Source organism: Gobius niger (assembly GCF_951799975.1).
Source record: "Gobius niger genome assembly, chromosome: 5".
Lineage (NCBI taxonomy): Eukaryota > Metazoa > Chordata > Actinopteri > Gobiiformes > Gobiidae > Gobius > Gobius niger.
Window position 1 is genome coordinate 8177106 of NC_136856.1, and position 16484 is coordinate 8193589.

General features: G+C 41.4%; 1 protein-coding gene across 2 annotated transcripts; it reads right to left on the reverse strand.

Annotated features, from left to right (window-relative positions):
• Positions 1-2011: 2011 nt before the first annotated feature.
• mospd1 (motile sperm domain containing 1) lies at positions 2012-14915 on the reverse strand. Of its 2 annotated transcripts, none has more exons than XM_079556293.1 (6): positions 14767-14887; positions 12147-12425; positions 11969-12044; positions 7677-7906; positions 6209-6370; positions 2012-2152 (listed from the first exon to the last, which is right to left on the reverse strand). In XM_079556293.1, the coding sequence occupies exons 2-6, from the start codon at positions 12298-12300 to the stop codon at positions 2121-2123; spliced, it is 654 nt and encodes a 217-aa protein (XP_079412419.1). In that variant the 5' UTR covers positions 12301-12425; positions 14767-14887; the 3' UTR covers positions 2012-2120. The 2 variants fall into 2 exon arrangements, with proteins under 2 accessions (XP_079412419.1, XP_079412418.1); XM_079556292.1 differs by having other exon boundaries at positions 2013-2152; positions 12147-12430; positions 14767-14915.
• Between the last annotated feature and the right edge of the window lie 1569 nt (positions 14916-16484).

Below are 16484 nucleotides of genomic sequence, written 5' to 3' on the forward strand. Positions count from 1 at the left end.
CAGTCCAATATTCAGTGGACTGATTAACTCAGAGTTGAATAGTTTGGGAGGAACACACAATGTCATGTGTGGAGGAAAAATGTACCAGCACCAACATAAAAACCCGATTACCACTGTGAAGTCTGAAGCAGGAGAATCATGTGGGGCTGTTTTGTTGCCTCAGGGCCAGGACAACGAGCTGTCATCAGTAAAAAAAAAACATTTTTCAAAGATATTTTGCAGAAAGACCTGAGACATTCACAACAGTGTGGAATAAGTAAGTGAACCCTTGTATTAAATATCTGCTAATCCTTCTTTTGCAGTGTGGAAATATGTGTCTTCTAATTTTCTAAATATAATATGTTCTTAGCTTAAAGTGTAATAACAGTTGTTTCTTTGCTATCTCCTGACCTATTGTAAGACGTAATAATACCAGGAGTAGTTTGGCATCCGCACAGTAAAGTGAAGATTACTGCGCGGATTTCGAACTACTCCTGGTATTATTACGCCTTACAATATAGTTCCCCCTTTTATCCGCTTAGAAAATCCACATTGTGGATTGTGTAATTATACTTTGTAGTGCAACACTTCACGTAACCATATTTAAATAGGGAAAACGTGGAAGAGCTTGGTAGCTTCTCTCTTGACCTGTTTTGGAGCTATAGTGGAGAGAGGGAGAGGCTAAATGCTAACGCCGTCTGCGCTGTGTTTACGTGACTGAAGGCACGGGGGAAGATCAGACAGGTCCTAAAGAACTCGTCAAAGCTCAGGTAAGAAGATATCTCAGTATGTAAAAACGGTGGCCTGTCACTTTAAGTGTAATGCAAGTGCAAGTTCTTAAAATAGGAGTAATCAGTAGTTGGATTACTAATATGGAGGCTCTCACTTTTCACGTCAAGTGCCACCGGCCAAGATCAAATCAGGATAACAAAAGTCCTGACCTGACTAAATTGTGCTTCAATCAGAAAAATACCTGACTTAAATATGTTCCAACAATGTCCTAATGTGTAGAATGAGCCCAGACCTGTTCCCCACAACTGCCTCTAAACTTCTGCACTCACTCAAAAAGGTGTTAATATAGAAGGTGCAGTTACACGTATGACCTGAGGTGGCAGTAGTGAGTATAAAATGGCAAACCTGCATCTAGCCCCTTTAAAGCCTAAATGAAGTTCTCTCCAATAAAAAATGAATCACATGAAAAACCCCTGACCTCACCCGCCGACTCTGCAGATAAAAATGCACAGATTCCAACAACTCTGACAAACTTTGAGACTTTATTCAACATCTGATGGACGTGGATATGGCATTTACAGACAGTCGTCTCAGAAACAAAAAAAAGACTTTGGTGAAACGTTCAAAAGAAAAGCAGAAATAAAACAAGAAAGAAAAAAAAAACGTCATTCAGATCCACACAAACTCTGCACTTAGTCAATAACAAAAAGTGTCAAACATTAGTCATGTGTTTTATGAACAGCTAAGCCCAAGTTTATTCACATCCCCAAAAAACTCCAGACACAGCTCTCACTCCGAAATGTACAAAACGTTGATTGCGAAACATGATTGACGTATTTATTGTCGCGCTCGAGGCCGCGGGCTCAGAATGGCCGCCACTTCCTCTCGCCCCGTCGCAGCTTCACATGAGAAATAATCGGAACAACGGGCACGACAGGTCCCGCATTTCGCTTGGAACACCTCGGAAGCAGCATTTCTCGGTTTAAAAACATCGTAATAAAAGATTTCTGCAAGAGGAATTCAATATTTACATCACACTGGGGAAAGCGAAAGGTGCACACTCATTATGACGACGCGGTAAAGGCGTTTGAGAGGCTGATTTAGCAAAAATGAATGTGAAAAAGAGTAATTTTGGGCTTAGCTGGACATACGTTTTGCATTGATCCTCCTCCTTCTCTCCTCACTGTTACATAATGGCGATAAAAATACAGGTTTACGCAGCCATTGACTTCGCTGGCCACGTTTCTTCACAATCCCTCCCCCCAACTCCTTTTGCACACTAGAGGGCGCCACCAGACACTGCAATACACATGATCGCCTTATACTGTGAGCGACGACTTTTTTTTACACATTTAATGCATGTTTTCCACAGTCAGTTTTGCGGCCTTTTCACTCCCCGCTCCGTCACGTCATGTGCGAAGGGCGACCATCGTAAGAAGACCTGCGGAGAAGGAGCGAAATGATCAGGAACAAGAGAGAATCTGCAGGAGAATGATGTATTTAAAGTGCAACTCAACGGGCGTGGCAGAGCCTTTCCCCACCCACAAACTAAAGTCAAAAATTGCTGAGAAAGGGGTGGTCTCGGAGGCTTTGGGGGAGACGAGGGGGGTGAGTGTGTAGGCGGGGTCTGCTCTGTTGACAGTCTCAGACCAAGCCTCTAGATCTGACAGGACTGACAGACGGCTGTTACCGGTGTCACGACTGTGCGCAAGGTTTATTTTTTCGTAGGAGAGTTGGTACATTCTCATGACTTGTGATTGCTTGATGTAGCAACTAGTGATGCGCGGGTCAGGGTTTTTTTCAACCCCCGGGTCCCGCATTTGGGGCAGGTTCTAACCCGACCCAGCCCGCCCCGCAACGTTGTTCTATTTTTACAACCCGCCCCGCCCCGCACCCGCAACCATTAAATATTACGCGTTACAAATATGATCCGTATGAACAGCACCGGCGTGTCATCTCTCTCTCTCTCTCTCCCTCCGAAGAGCGCTGGGCAAGAGGGAGAGAGGAAGAGAGCACAGGTCAGCCTAACGCGAAGTCACAAACAGTCACACATACGGTGGAAAACAGGAGACATGAGCTCCACAAAAGCGTTCTCTGGATCACAAGCTGCAAAACGCTGCTTGTTTTATGAAAATCCGACGTATATTTACGCCAAAAACCTGCTGTAAAGACGACGGTGGAACCCGCAACCCGCGCATCACTAGTAGCAACTATCCTACGAAAAAAAAAAAAAGATCGCCTCTGGTACACGACTCGCTCGCTGTCAGTGACTGCGAACAGAGAGAGAGCATCGCACAGTAGCTTTTCTAAGGGATTTATTCCTCTACATCACCTCGGCCGAAGTGTGAGCATCGCAGGGGCGCCATCTACTGGTTTGACTCATGAGCTCAGGCGGTGCGTGCGAGACGCGTGTCCTGGTTGCTGCGTGACGGAGGCGGAGGCGTGTGTGGGCGGGGCCACAGAGGCACAGAGGCAGAACTGATGACGTTTTGTGGACGCCGTGGACACACTCTCCTCCAATCGCAAAATATCAAATGTAGTTGCTGCGTGAAACCAGTAGGGGGCGCGAACCATGCGGTTTTAGACACTAAAGTGAGATTTTGAACAAGTTTGCCCCAAATGTCAACATATTGACTGGGACATGTAGCTAACTCTATTCAACAACCATTTAGACCGTTTATCAGCAAAAAAAAGTGGATTTGGTGTTTAGTTACTCTTTAAGGTGAACGATGCACATACACGTGTATTCTCTGTACCTCCTCATTCAGTCTTTTAATCTGACCGGCATCAAGCACATCATTTTGAACATTGTCTCCACTTTTTGACACCTGAGACATATATTTGAGTTCATATTAGGGCTGGGCGATATGGCCAAATTTCTCTCGTACAGTGTTAATTTCGTCGACTAAAATATTGAGTCTTAATTTGAGTCAAAGTGATATTCTTGACGACTAAAATTGGACTAAAACTAAATTAAAAGTTTCTCATGAGACTAAAGCTGGGACTAAAATGTCCAGATGTTTTAGTCGACTAAAATAAGACTAAACAAAAATGAAAAGGAGAGACTAAACTCATCCAAACTTCTATTGAGCGTCTGAAAGAGCCTCATGTAGATTCTCTGCCAAAGGATCAGCTCTGAGCTTTGTTCATGTGGAGCAGCTCCATGAAGCAGAGGAACAAGATTAAATATGATTATAATGAATATTATCAATGCAAAGTCGACTAAATTAGTCTTAAGTTTAGTCGACTAAACTTACCTGCAATTTTAGTCGACTAAACTTACCTGCAATTTTAGTCGACTAAAACTACACTAAAATTGAATTACATTTTCGTCAAAAGACTAAGACTAAAACTAAATTAAAATGTTGTCAAAATGAACACTTCTTTTGTATAAAGAAAACTGCTTAGAGTTCTGCTCATTAAGATTAAGATTCATAATATAGCCAACAGTTAGGCCCATTAAAAATGTTATTTCTGTTTTTAAATGCTCTCAAAAGTAAAACTTCTTCATAAGCCAAATCTAGTTTTTTGGTTCTTTTTGAAAGACACAAACAAAGCTGTTCAATTATCTGAACAGCTTTGTTTGTTTCTACCTCGTGTCTTTCAAAAAGAACCTAAAAAACTAGATTTGTTATTCAAGAAGACATAATGAATGTGATAAAAGTTCTTAATAAGCCTTTAGTTTTATCATCCTCAAGCTCAGCTGTGATTGACAAGCGTCTCCATGGAGACTCAAGGGGAAAGGGGCGGGGCTCAGAACCTGGCTGAGCGTGAGAGAAGGGGAGAGAAGCAGACCGGGGCAAACTTTGCTTCAGTGGAGAAAACTCGACCGTGCACAGAGAAAACACGATGCTTTGTAAAGCAGCGGAGTCGTTAGAAAGTCGCTGGTCTGAAACGCGGCTGAATCGGCAGCACGGCGCTCGTCAGGCGGACGTGGAGCGGCGGGCACGAGTTTGCCATATTTCAAGTCTGTTTTTAAAAGCATGAATGAATTGAAGTAATTGGATTTGTCGCCCAGCCTTAGTTCATATGTGTGACAGTGTTTCATGTGGATCGGCCATTACAGAGATAATAACCATAATACACAGTAGGATTAGACTCCATAGCTGCACCAATTTAAATATTTCACCTCAGAAACGAACAATTCAAAAACTAACGTGAAAATCTTTTAACTCAAACATGAATATTTGGCGGGATCTGACATATTAACAATATTTGGGAAACTTTTACCAACTTGCCACTGGAACATCCTTTGATGCCAAACAGTGACAGTGTTGGGCAAGTTACTTTAAAGGTGCATTATGCAGCTTTGAATGCAATAGAAAAGTTGATATTTGGGCGTATTTGCCCTTGTAGTGACCCAGCGGCTGCATGAGTGGTTACTTTTGAGCACAGTGGCCTCTACAACGCTCCAGGATCTATTGTTTTGTAGGTTTTCTGGTGAGAGGGTCCGTCTCCAGTGAAAACCGTCCAAACAACAGATCCCAGAGCGTCCTAGAACCACTGTGATATTCACTGATATGTTCTAGATAAGGAGTTACAGTTTTAAAAATGTAATATGTTTGTATGAAATATTACTCATTCTTAGATGTAGCTGAGTTAAAGCCACGGAGTCAAAGTGCAGTCAAAGATTTCCTTTTCCTTCGCTTTCCCCCATTCCCTCATGTTTTGTTTTGACATTAGCAACACGCAACTACAGATCTTATTCACCAACTTCCAATTTGATTTGTTGCTGTATTTTATTTGGAAGGTTTTGGCGTTTCTCTGTTACACACATTTAAATGCACTTGTAACTCGAGTTACTTAAATTGTAATGACGAACATGTTCCTGTATTTTGTGTAAGTAGTAATATGTTATATTCCTTAGTTACTGAAAAAAGTTATATATTTTTGTAACTTGTTTCTTTTGTAATATGCTACCCCAACTCTGGACAGTGGGGAAAACATTTTTTTGTAAACATTCTGGGCTTAGTTGGAGGCGGGACGCTCAATTCCAATCTATTTCCATTGTAGCTGTTGTCATAGTAACGATAAACAAATGTCTGTTGTTGGAAATATCAGATAAACCTTATTTTATCATCTCAAATGTCATTCCTCTTGTTTTTGCGCCTTAAACCACAACAGCACCACATTTGTATGTTGTAGTTTTACACTTATAATCACTTATAATCTTATTTCTCTTAATCACTTCCTGCCTCCAGCTGATGTCACTGATGATGTCACTGATGATGTCGGCAGCGAAAGGGTCTATACACATTTAAACAACATAATATCTTTTACTATTTAACATTAATATCACTGAGTCCATGGATTCAAAAAGTCTCACAAAAGGTGCCTAAAACAGAACAAACTGAAACTGAGACTGAACCCCATCCAGGGGCTGATAAAAGTTTTCAGATAAAAATCCCATAATTCCTTCTGGCTCCTGCCCTCAGCTGAGAAAGGAACATAATGACGATGTAGAATTTGAAAAGAATAATCTAACCGCATTACTTACCGAGAACATAAGCAGCTACTAGTTTCTTGTTAACACTTAAGTGGAGGTAGACAGGCACAGTGGACTCCTGTTCGCCCAGAGTGGGCAGCATGAGGGCAGCCATGCACACCAGCCCCAGCAGCACAGTCAGCAGACTGGGCCCACTCGCAACAGGACGGGGCTCTGAGAGGGGACACAGAGGAGAGACTTCAGTCAGGGGAAAACTCCAGAACCAGGTTAGCATGGTTAGCAATGACTGAATCAAGATACACAATAGGACATGACGAGGCCCCTGCACCCAAAAGCTCTTTAGATTCCTAGGTTTGGATGCCGAAATGGTTCCTGAGAAAGTATGACGTAAGCTTGGCTTCTCCAGGACAAATAAACTTGAAAAAAACCTTATCAAACGGAACCATATCAAAGAACTGAAAGGCCCCCAGCCCTGAACATGATCATATCCAGAGAGAAACATTTATTACGCTTAACAACAATCAATTTGGCCAGTTTTATTCACAGCTCGTTTTGTCGAGAACAATGCGCAGAATGCCCATCTCAGGTCGCCCGTTGCATTATGGGTAATGGAATTTCTTTTGGCTCAATGGCTACCAAACAATATTGATAGTTAGCGTAAAGCAACAAAGAAAGCTCTGATTTGGACCGAAAGTTGATAATATAAAGCGTTTTTGTAGTTGTCGTGGAGCTTGTTACAATATTAGCTTAAAGTCGTTCATATGGAGAGAAGCCTCAAAAGTGACGACCAGTCCTTGTTCACATAGTTGGAAAAACTGTTCAGGTCCAGGGTCTGAAACTCTGGCCTCATGTCGCCGATATTCACATCATTTATGAGAAATAAAAACATAGAATCTTTCTTTTTTTGTTTTTGTTTTCTCAATAAGGAGGTGGACAGTACACGAAATATTTTTGTTCAATTGTAACCAGAGAGATTCACATACACATATAGGCTATGCCATCGAAATGTACTTTTTTAATGAGTGATCTGATGGTGAACAACATGGCTAATCGATCGCTAATTTGACAGACGGAAATATACCCATGATATTTAACATCAACAATGTTTTGAAACTTTTCACTGTGATTCCAAGACAAATTTAAATGATTTAAAAAGTGTCGGTGTCTGTGTCGGGCTGATCCTAGGCCCTGTCGTCCCCCTGTCCGCTATGGTCCACTATGGTCCGCTCCTGCCTGCAGAGCCGCCGTTCTGACTTTTCCCTCGCTTTCAAGATATTTACAACAATATATATTTGCAAGAAATGTCACTTGAGTCTTTAAACAATGCCCTTAAGTTCACGGTTATGGCTCAATAAACTTCAGTGTTCACGCTCCGCTGCCTGAACTCACTCATGGCCCCTCTTTTTGCCACTTTCATGTCTGAATTCTGCCAGAAACATCAAATCTCCAGCACGTTTCACACTCCTGTGGCTCCCTCTTGTGGCCACTCACCTCACATGACCCCCCCTGTCTCTCTCACCTGCTTGGTACGAGGTCTGTTCGTAAAACTCGCATTCGGACGGCTGTTCTCGCCGCCGTTCGTCGTCAGGGGGTCGGGGCGTGGGAGGGTCGTGTGCGGAGGAGGGCCGGAGCGTGGCGTTCACTTCTTTGCGACCGAGCGCTTTCCTCTGGCTCTGCTCCGACACCTGCAGCCGGAACTTATCGTAGACGCCGAAGTGACAGGAGCGAACGTCTCGGTGTCGGATCACTCTGTGTGGGCACGAAACAAGACAAAAAAACATCTCATTAATGAGTGAAAAACAACCATAAAGTCAAGGTCAAAACAGAGCGCTCGCCTCACACTTTCCCTCTAAAACGTGAACAATAAGGGACGAGTTGAGCTGGAGATGGAGGGACTTGAGAAGGAACAGCTTTAACCCCTTAACTCCCACCTGAACCGAGCACATTTTCTCCAGTTTGGCTTTAGCCCAGTCAAAAAGCTTCTGGAAAAAAGCAGTGAAAAAGCAACAAAACTGAGACGAAAACAATGATGGAAATGTGACAAAGAAGTGAGATAACATCGACAAGAAAGTGACGAAAAATGAAATGAAAAAGTGGCAAAAAATTACTAAAATGTTACAAAAAAAAGTACAAAAATGTGATTTTAAAAAATGACAAAAATGTGACAAAAAATGACAAAATGTTACAAAAAAAATGACAAAGTTACAAAAATGAGTTGAATACCCAACAAAAAAATGATGGAAAAAAAATCTGATGACGTGAGGAAAAAGATCCTCTCCGTTCAGACGGGAGTTAAGAGGTTAATAAACTTTCTCCCATCTTAAGATAAAAGTTGCTTTAACGCATGTGTACAATTTTGATTGTGCTGTGCTGGCCTCCCTCCACTGGCTGCCCGTCAGCTATAGAATTGACTTTAAGATCTTGATGCTTGTGTTTAAATGTCTTCATGGATCTGCTCCTGAGTATCTCTGTGAGCTTTTGTCCGTTTATGCCCCAGTCAGATCAGTAAGGTCTGCGAACCAGCTGTCTTTGAACGTGCCCAGATCCCGTTTAAAGACGCGAGGAGATCGAGCGTTTAGTGTGGCTGCTCCCAAACTCTGGAACAGTCTCCCCCTAAATGTCAGAGCTGCTCCGACCATAGAAACCTTTAGGACTGCCCTTAAAACACATCTGTTTGCGTTGGCGTTCAATTCAAGTTGAGCTGTATTATAACTCTATTTGGGCACCTAGTGTTGTTGTAAACGTGCTATACAAATAAAGTTGACATTGACATTGACATTGATTACCCAAAACACACATACGCTCTTCACTGAGGAGTGGGATAGGTGCCAAAAATGCTATCTTTTGTACAAGCAATACTCTTTATTTTATTTTAAATATAAGAGTAACTTTTCTACACAATTCCCTGTGCACCAATGAGAAAGTGGGAAATCTTAGCAAATATTTAGATCCTACAAATGTTTGAAGACTTGAATAAGTTTAGAAAAGGGCAAACATTGTATGAAGAGAGAAACAAATTACTTGCCGATCATATACAAACATTATTCTCCGAAAGGGAAGAGGAAGCGAGATATAACCTCAAGGGAAACAAAACTTTAAAATACAGTTTGTGAGAAGTCCCTCAATGTATCTTCATTTATTTACTATTTAATTGTTTGCATGTTTCCTGTCTATTTTGTACAACCTGAGTGTTTCTTGAGAGATGATTTAACAAGTTGTGAGATCAATAAAGGCATTAGTCAATTTAAAAAGTTATATTTCAATACTGAGAGTAAGTTCTGTTCAGGACGTTAGAAGTTTATAGCATGATCTATCAATAAATCAATATTAAACACATATTAATACACAGACCCAGACGTACATGTAGGGAAATTATAATTGACCGGAGTTTACGGACGGCTAAGGCCAGGCTCGTATAGTGAAGTGCGTTTTCGCTGGAGGACATTAACGAAAGAAACGTGTTTACGATCCTGAACATAATTTTATACTCTTCGCTTCTCCCTTTTGAACATGCAGCATTTTTGTTTACTTTTATATGTTTCTGTCTTTGATTTAAAACGCTGCTTTACACGATTAAAAATAAATGAAATACGAATACGGCTCACTTCAAATGAAACAAAAATGTATCAACTTACAATATACTATGACCTCAAATGGTGTCGGTTCCCTTTATGTGCACTGTGCTTCTTGTAATTGTCTTATGTGCAAATCTTTCAGAGTATGTGCAAAATTAGTGATGTGTGGCTTTTGTTTTGACTTTTAAATAAGAACCTTCATGCCACGAGGAGAGCCCAAGCAGAAAACTTCCCCTTCCTATATTCAAAGCTAGAGGTTTTATTTACATGTAGCTTGACGGCTCTCTGATTGACCTTTTCTGTTCTTCTCTGTTCTCTCTGGTCTGATATTTGTGAGTCCCTGGGGAAACTGTGACGACTGAAGCATCTCACAAGTGGGTGGAAAAATACACTGAAGCTTGGAGAGCAAAGCGTCGCTGATTGTTGTTCCTTTCATCGGTTTCGTACTTGTTTTTCAAGATCCTCTGTAAAAACCAGTTTGAACCTACAGTGTCGGGGGAAGTCTTGATCTGGCCTCACACGGTCCTGGTTTTGCTCTCAGCCTTTGACTTGTTAATGTCACCATCTCTGCTCCACTCTCTCCTCCAGCCCCAGCTGGCCTTGACAAATGGTCCACAAAGTACGGGCTTTCATTTTGTTAAATTGTCTCGCAGCTGTTTCTCAAGTAGACAAGAAAATGACGGCACTTGTAACTTAAGTTTGGCCATTGATTGGGAGCTAAAGCATATGTCAAACGGGGATAACGGTATAATGACGAAAAAGAGATTCATTCTTTTATCTTCCCTGACGTTTAACTGTTTTCCATTAACAAAAGAGATTATGGTCTGAGCTTAATTTCAGTCTGCTTAGTCTCAAAAAAGGCTGCTGTTAAATTAGTAAAACAAATCACATCATCTTGAAAGACAAAAGCCTTTCACGAACTGCACACGGGTTTATCTGTGGCTTTTGTCGACGGCTATTCTCCTGCTTATGTTGTACTATGTGGTACTTAAAGTATTTTGCATACGAACAAACGAGGAGTGTCTGTGGTGCCAGAGACTGGAGCGGGGGATGACGCTTTAACAGCATGGCCGCACCAACTCAAGGCTAACTGAAGAAATTAGCAAAGCCCTTCACAAAATGGCCGCACTGCAAAAAGTGGATTCTAAGCAAATAAAAAATGTCTTATAAATAGACTTTATATATATATAAATAAGTTCATATTTTTCCCTAAAAAGTAATAATGTTTTGCCGAGCAAAGTTTTCTTGAGAAAAATCTTATTTTAGGAAATAAAATCTAACCATTTCTTGTTCAGATATATTTGCTAAAAACATGATAACCTTTCTTGTAACAAGAAAGAAAAACTTTTTGAATCTTCTTCAGCTTTAGACAAAAAATATTTTTTCTTATGAAAAAATAAAATCACAACAACTGTTAATTTAAGAACTGTTCTCACAGATCGATAAAACATTCCATTCTTTAAAGTGGGCGGCTCGGTGGCACAGCGGTTAGCGCTTCCGCTTCACAGCTCGAAGGTCCTGGGTTCGATTCCCAAAGGGGCCTTTCTGTGTGGAGCATGTTCTCCCCATATCTACCACTAAAAACATGTACAATAGGTGAATCCTCCAGCAGGTGATTCTGACCATCAGCCTGGCTCCACATCATGGAGACGGGTCCCGGGCGCGGGCAATACTTTCCTTAAATATTAGTTTTTATTAAGAACTCAAAAATGTGTGTAATTTAGAACATTTTGCTTAAATCAGGCAACATTTAAGTCAAATATCCAAAAATTTTCGCTAAATAAGAATATTTTCCTTAAATTATTCCATTTTCTGAGGACATTTTACTTAATTCTAGCTATTAATTTGCTTAAATTTAGTGTTTCTTTCTTGTTTTATGATAAGAAAAATATTCTAGAAACAAGAATTCTTAGCAAGAAAATAATGCTGACCCCATTGGCAGAATATTTTCCTCAAAACAATACAAAATGTCTCGTTTAAAGATTTTGTTCTTTGTTTTTAGTAGGGTACTTTTTGCAGTGCGCTTAGACAATAAATAGAGGTGAAAAGTGTCATCTGAGCTACAAAAACGTATGTCGCCTTAGCCCTCAGAGTCTCACGGGCAACACTCACTGCATTTATTCAAAGGGTTAAATAGAAACTTTTTGAGCAGTGTCTTTGCCTACTACAAACAAATAACAGTGTAGCGCTGCATTCTTTCAGTTCGAGCCGTGCACAAATAAACAGAATTACTCACATGTCGACGCAGCATTGTGGTTTGACCGCTCCAGTCGCATCCACCACACTGTACTTGTTCGGTGCTGTACACAAAACTAGAAAACAGATATAGAACAGGGGATGAATGTGCATCTTCACGACTGCAGCGTTTCACAAAGTGCTTCTCGAAGTTTGAAATAAGGAAGCAACCAATCTACCTTTGAATTTGAGCGCAAACTCATAGGGGTTGTAGAGGGTGAGCACTTGCTTGTGGGTCGACTGGTCATCTGCGTAAAAGACGAGCTCTGTGGGGAAAACGAACACGGGAAGGCTGCCCTCCACGAGATCAGGCTGTCGGTGCTGCAGCTGCATTGGCCCCCGCTGCTCGCTCACCCGCCCACAGCTGCCCCGCTCGCCACAGGCTGGAACGATCTCGGTCTCTGCCCTTCAGGGTGGATTCACCAACGTCCTGCTCTCAGCTGCTGCGGGCCATGACACTGCACTGTCCAGAAGAAAGCAGAACGTTAACAACTTTTTGGGGTAAAATCAAAAACTCAAATGATACCGCGATACAATTCTTTCATCACTTAATCGGCTGGGGCAATATTGTTAGGAAACTAATAAAGAAGTTCTTCAAAGACATTATATCATGTAGCAGTGCTCATCCGCTTTCGCGAAAATGGTGAACCAACAATTCAACTTTTGGAGACTTAATTTATGCTGTGTTGGAGACATGTGCCACCACTAGGAGGTGCTGTGGTGATGCTCTATAAATGGGGCGCCACACCTTAGTCCCACAGGTGTTGGCAATCAAGAAGAGCACACAGTTTGTTGACCGCTTCACTGTGTGCGTTTTTAGCCCTTTTTTATGGAAGTAAGGAACTGGATTTTATAGTGAATTATTGAAAATTATTGAAACATTATTTTGAACTTAAAGGAATAGGCCACCGTTTTTACATACTGAGATATGTTCTTACCTTAGCTTTGACGAGTTCTGTAGGACCTGTCTGGTCAACCCCGGGGCTTCAATCACGTAAACACAGCGCAGACGGCGTTAGCATTTAGCCTCTCCCTCTCTCCTCTATAGCTCCAAAACAGGTCAAGATAGAAGCTACCAAGCTCTTCCACGTTTTCCCTATTTAAATATGGTTACGTGAAGTGTTCCACTACAAAGTATAATTACACAAAATTAAACAATGTGGATTTTCTAAGCGGATAAAAGGGGGAACTATATTGTAAGGCGTAATAATACCAGGAGTAATTTGGCATTCGCGCAGTAAAGTGAAGATTACTGTGCGGATTTCGAACTACTCCTGGTATTATTATAGATCCCCCTTTTATCCGCTTAGAAAATCCACATTGTTTAATTTTGTGTAATTATACTTTGTAGTGGAACACTTCACGTAACCATATTTAAATAGGGAAAACGTGGAAGAGCTTGGTAGCTTCTATCTTGACCTGTTTTGGAGCTATAGAGAGAGGGAGAGGCTAAATGCTAACGCCGTCTGCGCTGTGTTTACGTGACTGAAGGCACGGGGGAAGATCAGACAGGTCCTAAAGAACTCGTCAAAGCTCAGGTAAGAACATATCTCTGTACATTTGACTCTTCGGATTTGTATTGAAGTGCACAGTCAGCGCGTCACTTACTTTACCTGGATTTGCTGCCCTCATCGGTCTAAATGGAATTTAGCCGGAACATGCTGCCTTTTATAATGAAGATAATTGCCCCTATGTACCGCGACAAAAACGTATTGTCCCAGTACAACTATAATAATACATCTAAACTGAAAGATTTTTAACTCCCCCCCCCCCCCCCATTTACTTTATGGGATTGAGACTAGTTATGGTTAGATGCTGGTTCAGATCTAGTTTAGGTTTAAGTTAATCTTTGCCCAAACCTGACTTTAGAGTTTAGACCTACCTTGCACTGGGTCTTATCACGGTTTTTAGCCTGTTTCATCCAGTTATTTTGTACATGTGCCAACTATGAAAGTCAAATATTGTCTCAGGAGGAGAAAGCAAAAAAAACAACAAAGAAAAACAGAGGCACTCAAAAAGGTTAGAAAAGTTAAAAAGCCTTTATTTCCCATGGCTTAGATTAAAAAGCCTCACAGGCCTTGCTCACTGGGCAAACACTGCCTCGCGAGGTTCTGCGTCTTTGTTTCTCACACTTCAGAGTGCTGTGTTACAGATCACATTGCAGTAGATCAGTAATAACGCGTCAATCTCTGCTATAAACACGTCCTTATTTGACGCCATGCGGTGATCACGTGGCGGCCCGTGTTGACATGGTTACAGCCGAACCGTTTAGTTTCGCAACACTTCAACGACGTTTTGTTATATTCACAAACAAGCGGGAACCTTTACAATGTGGCTCGTATTATTCGTATTTATCTCTACACACGAATATATCACCTTTATATCAACCATACTGTACATAACGAAGTATTTTATCCGCCCGAGAAGCGATGAGTAAGCGCAGGGATGTTGTGCTAACTAATTTGCAGCGTAATCGTTATGAGCTTGAAACGTAAACAGACCAATAACACCGACATGTATGTGTGAATATATAATTATTACAGCTTAGACAGCCTCGTTAATGCTATGCCACGCTTATAAACAGCACTTTTACGGAATTAAAAATGATTAAATAGACGAATCGAGGGTGAAGACGTGGTGAAAGAAGTGCAAAAGAAATATCAGTTGAGGCTAGCTGGCGTTAGCAAGCTAGCATAACTGGTAATATTGTAGCTCGTAGCCACTTAATGCTGCTTACAAGTCATGACAAATCAATATATAAGCACATATCGCCCTCGTTATGCAGAGACAAGCCTTTACCTTATCGTCGGAGCACGTACGGGTCTCGCGTTGAAGATGTCGCCAGTGTTTTTAGCTCCTGATCCCACCCTGTTTTTGTTTTCTTCTCTGGCCCCTTTTCTCCCTCTTTTGTCGCTTTACTGCAGACCTCGCGGTGCATTGTGGGCTATTCACAGGACATGGTGTACGTGCCCTACGTCACCCACGCTACTGTACGTGATTGTGGGGAAAACAAGCGGAATGTTTACGACTTTCTGGCGTTGTAAATCACGTAAAAAAAAAAAATGCTAGCCCCAGTGTGTGTAGTGTAGCGGTTATTACGCAGGTCTTCAAACCGTCACTTTCCCACGCAGTCTAAGCTTAAATGCAACAACAATCATACGGTTCATGACACAGTAGTTATGAAGTATAGATTTGCACGCTGTTATATGGACGAAGGCTGACTGAACTGTACATACGCAGTCGTAGATGAACGCCTGTGCCATAATGAGCAGCTTTGTCCTATGCAGCTGCACGAGGTCATGGGACAGCCTCGAAACTCACTCCACTAACTGCTTCATAAATCACCCGAACCTGGATCGTATTTCAATGCTTACAAGGAAACGACGCTGCAACATTGTATTTTCTCTAGCGATTTTCTCCTGCACAAGGGGATTTCTTTATTATCCCGCTATTTATACACTCGAGTCTGACGTGAATACTGAGCGTTCACATTATTCACGTGATAAAAAAGGCAGGTAGTGAAGGTGTTTATCTTTCCAGCATGTTAAAAGCACCGGGAAAATACATGATAATGTGTTCTTAAACCCTGCCGGACCCAAGCACATGTTCTCCAGTTCGGCTTTACCCAAATCTCAAAGCTTCTCGGCTGGAGTTTACAGTGTATAAGCCAGAGTGACGCCTCATTGGAAAGCTAAGACCTAAAAAACTGATCTAAGCTCTTTCCTCGGGTTGTTGTCACTTTTTACTTCTTTTTTGGGGGGCGGTGATTATCTTTTGCTTCCACATTTTTGTCGCTTTTTGGATATTTTTTATCGCCGTGTTTTCGTCTGCATTTACTTCTATTATTTTTTGCTTTTTTGCCCACTTTTTTGAAATATTTTATTTTACGAGACGTCTTCATTTACATCTCGTATTTTTCGCTCTTACGACAAACTGGAGAAAATTGTGCCCAAATAAAGCACAGAAACCATAAACGCAATCAAAACACGACTAAACGCACTTATATACGTCAACAAAGCGCAATTCAACTCGATGAAATATTTTATCGCTGCGTTTTCGTCTTCATTTACGTCTCGTATTTTTCCGCTTTTCCGACAAAACTGGAGAAAATTGCGCTCGGTCGATGCCCAAATAAAGCACAGAAACCATAAACGCAATCAAAACACGACTAAACGCACTTATAGATACAGCATCTCGAAGGGGGCGTGAACTCGCCGAGGGGGGAAATAGAATCTTCAGGGAAACACCTCTTTTTAGCCATTATCTGGTGGAATATGAACTTATTTATGCCATACAAATAAAGTCATGTGTAAATCGGGTCCATATGGATATTTTCTCACAGCAGATTGTTCAGTAGAAGTGAAAAAACGGCAGTCATAGCAGGCTATAGCTAGCGTTAGCATTAGCACATTGCTAACATGTAGCATCATGGTAGCATTCTGTTTTTTTTTAATGTATTTATGGGCTGTTGAACCACTTTGCCCCTCTCCATGTCTTTGTATCTTCATTTAGTAGAA

Excerpts from the sequence above, each read along its gene's own strand:
- mospd1 (XM_079556293.1), bottom strand. The coding sequence starts at position 12,300 with ATGCAGCTGCAGCACCGACAGCCTGATCTCGTGGAGGGCAGCCTTCCC. Across the intron at positions 12,045-12,146 it reads GTTTGCGCTCAAATTCAAAG|TTTTGTGTACAGCACCGAAC; the intron begins GTAGATTGGTTG and ends TCTGTTTTCTAG. Across the intron at positions 2,153-6,208 it reads AGTAGCTGCTTATGTTCTCG|GTCTTCTTACGATGGTCGCC; the intron begins GTAAGTAATGCG and ends CCTTCTCCGCAG.